The 7416-nt window shown below is 44.3% G+C and overlaps 3 protein-coding genes across 3 annotated transcripts in view; 2 read left to right on the top strand and 1 right to left on the bottom strand.

Annotated features, from left to right (window-relative positions):
• LOC106733129 (olfactory receptor 11L1-like) overlaps positions 1-1121 on the top strand; it is a 12790-nt gene extending 11669 nt beyond the window's left edge. Inside the window, 1 exon segment of the mRNA XM_027772764.1 lies at positions 1032-1121. Coding sequence (XP_027628565.1) covers positions 1032-1121 — 90 coding nt within the window.
• A 71-nt stretch (positions 1122-1192) lies between these two features.
• LOC102501250 (olfactory receptor 10C1) lies at positions 1193-2886 on the bottom strand. Its single transcript, XM_027772763.1, has 2 exons — positions 2863-2886; positions 1193-2166 (listed from the first exon to the last, which is right to left on the bottom strand). Exon 2 carries the CDS (start codon positions 2162-2164, stop codon positions 1193-1195), a length of 972 nt encoding a protein of 323 aa, XP_027628564.1. The 5' UTR covers positions 2165-2166; positions 2863-2886.
• The window catches only part of LOC106735101 (olfactory receptor 6M1-like), a 10893-nt gene continuing 5995 nt past the window's right edge, over positions 2519-7416 (top strand). The window contains 4 exon segments of the mRNA XM_027772762.1: positions 2519-2530; positions 2923-3035; positions 3625-3726; positions 5047-5163. Coding sequence (XP_027628563.1) covers positions 2519-2530; positions 2923-3035; positions 3625-3726; positions 5047-5163 — 344 coding nt within the window.

Below are 7416 nucleotides of genomic sequence, written 5' to 3'. Positions count from 1 at the left end.
CCCAAGATCCCAAGAGGAGAATGGAGAAGGGATTGTGGTGTGGCCATCTCCCCTGGGGGGTGATTTCTTACTTTCTGTGTCTGTCTCTCTCTGTCCTTTTGGTGACCACATGTGCCCTATAGCAAAAACCTCTCCAAAAAAAAATTCATTCTCGTTACCTACAATTATGTAAAACATAGGTAAATAAAAATAAAACCAAAAAAGCTGAGAACAAAATTTTACATTTTTAAAAATTCTCATTAGTAAGTTCAGAAATATTTCTTTTTAAAATTTATTTATCTTTTTCATGAGCAAAGGAGACAGAAAGAGTGATAAAAACAGAGACAACATGGACAAGTAGGGTCTTCACGCCATGACTGACCTAGCTTCAGCTACTTCTCATCATGGGAGCATACACCAGGCATGTTAAGGGAGTTTCTGGACTTGAATACAAAACCTTCTCATGTAGGTCAGCCTCAAAGGGCATTACATTATTGCTGCACCACTGTCTGGATTCCAATGACCCATTCTTTAAGAACTCATTTTCTTTTCTTATTGTAATGTTTAATAATGTATGTATTTCATAATTTGTATTGTTTTCCTTTTACCTCTGGAAAGAGCTGTAACTTATCTTCAGACTGATATCCTTAACAAAATGGAGTTAGTAAATGGAGCAGGACTAGAAAGTTTTTCCTAATTTGAGGTCTTAAAAATGAATGGAAAATAACATACTGTGAAGGTACTGACTCCAGGGAATGACAAAACCGACTCACAGGTTCATGGCTACGTTAACAAGTATTTGATTGAGCTGACATAGTAATGTATTAAGATTTGATAAATGAGTATCTATAGACGTTCACACACACAGGGAAGAAACTTGAATTGAAAACACCAGGAGACTTACAAGAACATGATTATCCTCTTCATCTGCAAGTTTATTAAGTTGGAGCTTCTTGGAATGCAGCTTAGTCACGAAACTTGATGTGAACATGTTAAAAATACAAACATTGCCTTTAATGTCTAAAAACCTTCATGTCTGATGTTATCTATAGACGTTCACACACACAGGGAAGAAACTTGAATTGAAAACACCAGGAGACTTACAAGAACATGATTATCCTCTTCATCTGCAAGTTTATTAAGTTGGAGCTTCTTGGAATGCAGCTTAGTCACGAAACTTGATGTGAACATGTTAAAAATACAAACATTGCCTTTAATGTCTAAAAACCTTCATGTCTGATGTTTTTGTTTTCTTATGTCTTTCTATGACTCTTCGCACGGCCCCCTTCACTTCCTTGTTCCTCAGGCTGTAAATGAAAGGACTGAGCATTGGAATCAGGACTGCATAGAACAAGGCCATCAGCTTGTCCCCCTCTGCCGAGTACAGGGACTTGGGCCGCATGTACCTGATCAACCCTGTCCCGTAGTACAGGGTTACCATGGTCAGGTGGGACGCACACGTTGAAAAGGCTCTTACTCTGCCTTGGACTGAGTCTATTCTCATCACAGCAATCAGGATTCGCAGGTAGGAGGCCATGATGAGGAGGAAGGGGACTAACACTGTGCCGACCCCTCCCACGTGCATCATGACCTCCAGCAGGGACGTGTCAGCACAGAACAGGTGCAGAGGGACGGGCACTTCACAGAAAATGTAGTCAACAACGTACGGACCACAGAGAGGGAGGATTGCAGAGTGGAGGGGCAACACCAAAGCGAGAAAGCCAGTGGCCCAGGCGCCTCCAGCCAGGGCCACACATGCAGGCCAGCTCACAAGGAGCCGGTACCTCAGTGGGCAGCAAATGGCCACATAGCGTTCCAGAGTCATCGCCGTGAGAAGGAAGCACTCGGTGGCCCCCAGAAACAAGGCGAGGTAGGTCTGAGCGAGGCAGAGGTCGTAGGAGATGACTTTCCTGCTGGAGAGGAGGTTGAAGAGCATCTTAGGGACCACAATTGTGCTAAAAAAGATGTTGAGAAAGGCCAGATGACAGAGGAAGAAGTACATGGGGGTCTGCAGAGAGGCATCCAGAGCCACCAAGGTGATGACAGCGGTGTTTCCGAAGCAGTTTGCTAAGTAGACCAAAGAGAACAGGAAGAAGAGGGGAATCTCGGTTGGGGGATGATTGGAAAATCCCACAAGGGACAACCCGGTGACGGTGCTGGGATTCCCATACACTGTTTTGATCATTTCTGTTCAAATAACAGAAAGGAGAAAACAAAAACAATTGTGTAAAAAGATTCTGAGTAAATCAATTCACTTGCACATCAACTTTAATGTTAGCGATAAATGTGTCTTAAATCGGAATAACAATTATTTGTGAAATTTCATTAGACATAAGCAAAAGCTCCAAATCACAGTCTTCATCATATAATGATCTATTTTTGATAAATTGCACAAGAGCTTTGGTTTCAAATGAGAATTCCGCCCACCTCTGGTAATCATGTTACGTACACCCATTACTCCTGGATAATTAAATATTATTTATTTTAAAAAGTAAGCTTTACAGTCAGTAGAATAAAAGGACTTTCACAAGTACAAAATATGAAGTTTAAGGTAACTCCATTGTCTTCCCACTGTTTAAAATGAAAAATGTTTGCATTTACATTTATCAAGACAAGTATTAATTTTTCTTTTCATTTCTAACTCCAAAGGAAAACAAATTATTATCTCGTGTAACTGGAATAATATACCTAATGTAATTATTTTGATGATTTTAACCACCCCAATATTAGTAAAAATAATATAATCAGTCCTCAAAATATTGAACTTCCAAATTTCTAGCAGTGATCTTAAAGTAGATAATACGCTGATTTCAAAGTCAGGTTTTTCACCATTTTAACCACAATGTGAAATTGTCGGTATAGGCATATGGTTCACACACGTACACATATCTACCGCGGTTCGATTCCCGTATGCGTTAACGAAACTGAAATTTAATTCAGCAGCCCGCGCTGGAACGGAGGCCGGGCGGTGGCCTAAAGTGCCGTGTCTCACAGGACGGGGTGCACAGGACCCTCGGCGCTCCAGCCGCACCAGAGCACCACGGAAAACGCTCCGAGTATTTTCCAAAACGGGGGCATTTCAGAGGAGCCCGCGGGTCGCAGACCGACGGAGGCCCGCCCACCTCTCTTTCTAACTCCAGCTTCCAGGGCCTCCTGTGTCCCGGCCTTCACGGTTCTCCTCTTTTTGTCACTTTCTTGATGGATTTTTTTTTTTTTAATTCACTTATATTCGTTTTCCTCCATGAGAGAGAAGCAGACAGACAGGCACACCGGCCTCAGCTCTCGGCCCTGCAGCCGGGTGCTCGGGCGCCGCGGCTCAGCGAGGCCAGGCCCTTGGCGCAATCCAGTCCCCGCGTCCCTCCCGGCCCGGTGTCCCTCCCGGCCCGGTGCCCCGCAGGACGGCTGAGACCTTGCCATCGGGTCTGTGCAGCGCCCACGCCCCGGGTCGCGGGGAAGACTGGGACCGCCGGACAGACTGACGCCGGCGCAGCGAGCAGGGAGGCCGCGCGGGTCGTCGGGGACCTAGGAGCCCCCGCGTTGCGCCGGGCCCTGGGGCGCTGAAGTCCTGGCTTCCCTCGGTCGGCCCCAGCGACTGCTAAACGGTGGTCTCCGCAAGGACAAAGCGCGTCCTTGTTTGGGGAATAGGTGGTGGGGATCACGACCCCCCGACAGCCACTTACGGGTCATCCTCATCCGGGTCATCCGGCTGGGGCTGGCGAGGACAGACGGTGGCGCCGCCGTCGCGATGTCGCCCCCTGCCCTTCCTCAGGTCCGCTCTGCCTTACATCTAGGAGACTGAATTGGGAGAACAGTGAGTCGCAGTTGTCGTCTAGACACTATAAATCTCCATCGGAGGCCGCACTGAGCTGAGATCCGTTAACAGACGCACGGTTCTGGGTTGGATCCCAAAGGGGAATATTAATAGTTAACTTCAAGTAAGAAAGAAAAACAAAATAATTTATGTTCCACTTGCAGCTAAGGGCAGACAGTTCATTAATGCAATTTACAGGTTTTTTTTTATTTATTGTGACACCTGTTCACTCCATCACTTCTTTGAGAGAAACGTCTCAGTTAGGGAGTTCTAGAAGCAGTATGTTAACTCCACCTTTTATAATGTGAGTACAGAGAATTTTAACTGAAATTTCGTGAGATCCTAGATAAATTCAATTGTGATGTTAAACACTGTTCACTTACACTTATTCTCACTGCAAGAGATCATTTTCATCTTGACGATGTAGAGGCACCTCAGACCAGGCTGGCAGTACAGTACAGTGGTTAGCGCACGGTAGAGCGAGCCAGGTCTCCCATGGCCATCTGTGGCTCAAGTCCCAGTCCAGTGACCTGAAAAACATGCTGGCAGATGCAAGTGTGCCCAAGGTGGACAAATGGAAGAAAACAGGATTGTGGCATGACCGGGCTTTGTTAAGGGTGATTTCTCACTCTCTCTCTCTGTTGTACGTACACTCTTAAAGGGGGGGGAGAATAGAAGTGAGTCATAACAACATATGTTTATATATATGAAAGATAGATATTTTACAATAAAATTCAAATTAGAAAAAAAAATGTCCTGTGGTTTCATTCACGTAATCAGTTCTTACCCTCCTCTGCAGATTGGGCAGGGTCTGAGCCCCAGTTACAGGTGCTAAGGGTCAGAAGTTACATATGTCACATAGCCCTGGGTGAGGTGACAGCCAAGTTCAGGATCACATATGAAGGGAATAATCCAACCATTTCTCCGATGCTGCTCGCTAACAAGCCAAGCCCCTGGCCCCAGCCCACACCTTCCTCAGGAACATGTACCACCTCCAGCTAAGAGGCGTCTGCTGTGCAAGTCAGGACCCCACACCCATGTGCAGGGGCTCAGGGGGTCAGGCACTGTGTGGCCAGGCCTGACAGACATGTCAGGTGGCCACTCCCACAGCTGCCCTGCCCTGCCGAAACCTCATATTACCTCATTTACGAATGTAGTTTCTGAAATAGACTGAAAGACACAGGAGAGGAACACTCCGGAATGGATAGGATCAGGGACAGTTTAACTGACAAAAGCAACACTTTTTTTTCCCCTAGAAAATGGTTCTCCAAAGATTATGAGAATCTCCCTTGCCTGGCTATTTCTCTGTGCTCAGTGGGCGGCTCTTACTGTGTGGAGCTCACACTCCCGTGCTGTCGCTCCCCTCGACAGTGGTAGGACAGACACTTCCTCTCTGTGTGCACACTCTGAAATAAGAATGACAGGGCTGGGGTATGCCGTCCTCAGGGGTTCTAAGAATGGCGGGGCTGGGGTGCATGCCATCTCCAGTGGGAAGGGCCTTGCCTGCAGCCATCTCAGTAAACAACGTTGCTGTCTCTCTCAGGAGGCTGAGCCAGGAGTGCCTGGGAAGCAGTATCTTACAGTTCTCAGTTTAAAGATCTTTCACCTCCTTGGTCAAATTTAACTCCTAGATACTTTATTCTTTTTTTTTTTTTTTTTGATTTTTCGCTATAGGGCGCGTGCACTCGCCAGACAGAGACAGACATTAGAGACAGAAAGCGAGAAATCACCCCCCAGGGGGAATGGTCACGCCGTAATCCCTTCTCCTCCATTCTCCTCTCAGGATCTTGGGCACGCACACGCATGTGCCCGGCGTGAGTTTAAACCACCGGGTCCGGGAAGTGAACCGTGGTCGACTATGTGGGAGTCCAGCGACATAGCCATTATGCTCGCTAACTGCTGGTTCCCAATACTTTATTCTTTTTGATGCTAATGGACTTGTGTTTTTAATTTCTTCTTTGTGCAGTATATTGTTAGTATACAGGAATGCAAATGGGACCAGCCAGGGTATGGTAGTGAAGGCAGCTGGATCCTACATAGCCATCTGCCCCATTCCAGTCCCAGACCAGAGGTTTGAAAAATCCACTGGACACATGTGCATGGGCCCAAACTTCTGAAAGGAGGAGAGGGAATTGTGGCATGACCGTCTGCCATTGAAGGAGGATGTTTTCTCACTTTCTCTCTCTCTCTCTCTCTCTGTCCCTCTCTGGTGAACACACATGGTTTCTGGCCAATTAAAAGTAAAATAAAAAAGAAATGCAAATGATTTTTGTATGTTGACTCTGTATACTGAAAATGTTATGTTTTTTAAATTAGTTGCAACAGACTTTTTGTGGGTTTTTAGAGCTTTTAATATATCAAACAGATCAAACAGATACAAATAGGTCATTTACCTTCTTCCTTTACAGCTTAGAGGCCTTTTATTTGTATACTTTTGTTCTTGTCTGATTGCTCTGGCCAGAACCTCCAGAACCATGTTAAGTAGAAGTAACAAGAGTAGGCACGCTTTACATGTTAAAATTTGACTATGAAAACCATTTCAGAAAATACAGGTATATAAAGTCATCACATTGTATGCTTTGAATATTTATAATTTTTATAAGTCAATTATAAATTAATAAAGCTGGAAAAGTAAATAGTGAAACATAATGTATCTAGAAAGAGGTTAGTGAAGTGAATAAGTAAAGCTAATTATTTAATGCTATTTAATTATATCAATGGTATATAGTAACATAAAACCAATATTCTGAATAAATAAATGATCTCTAAGCAAAATGGCAATAATAAAATAAAATTTTTGTCATCATTGTCTTTATTAATAGAATTATTTGTTATTATTATTATTATTATTATTATCAAATTTGACCATGGAAAGAAAGGAAAAGTGAGAAAACAAGCTGCCAGGTCCAGGAACCGAACCTCAGTCTGCCAGGTGGGAGTCTAGTGCCCTAAATATCATGCCACCTGCCAGTCATCATTGTCTTTTAAAAGAAAATACAATTACATTGAACATTTGTCCTGGCTCACTAGGTAGGCTCCTCCTAATAGTGTAAAATATTCATTTTTCTATTTAAAGTATACACTAACTAGAATCATAAAATTTTATTTTGGGCCAGTGATGGTGTGGTGGCTAAGGCGATGGTTGACTGTGAGTTCTGAATCTAGTGACCTGAAAAATACGGCAGGCATGTGTGCCCAAAATCCTGACAGGAGAAAGGGAGAGGTGATTGTAGTATGATCGTCCCTCTGGGGGTGGTGCTTTCTTAGTTTCCCTCTCTCTCCAGCAAGTGCATACACTCTCTTTGACATAAATAAATAAATCATTAAGTGAGTATGAACAAGAAAATGAGAAAAGATTAGGGGTAAAATCCAAAGGATTCTATACTCCCAGATACTTCACAAGGTCTACATTTTCCATCCCTCCCACTTTTTTATTTTGCCAGAGAACACATGCACTCACCAGAGACAAAGAAACAGAGGGAGAGGGAAAAACACCCTGCAGTGGGGTGTGATCATGCCACAATTCCTTTCCCACCATTTCTCCATCCTGTTGGGATTTTGGGCAAGCACACACATGCATCCAGTGTGTGTGTGTGTGTGTGTGTGTGTGTGTGTGTGTGTGCGCG

This window comes from Tupaia chinensis, unplaced genomic scaffold (genome assembly GCF_000334495.1).
Source record: "Tupaia chinensis unplaced genomic scaffold, TupChi_1.0 Scaffold000295_1, whole genome shotgun sequence".
NCBI lineage: Eukaryota > Metazoa > Chordata > Mammalia > Scandentia > Tupaiidae > Tupaia > Tupaia belangeri.
This window is presented reverse-complemented; position numbering and strand designations above follow the sequence as displayed.

Excerpts from the sequence above, each read along its gene's own strand:
- LOC102501250 (XM_027772763.1), bottom strand. The coding sequence starts at position 2,164 with ATGATCAAAACAGTGTATGGGAATCCCAGCACCGTCACCGGGTTGTCC.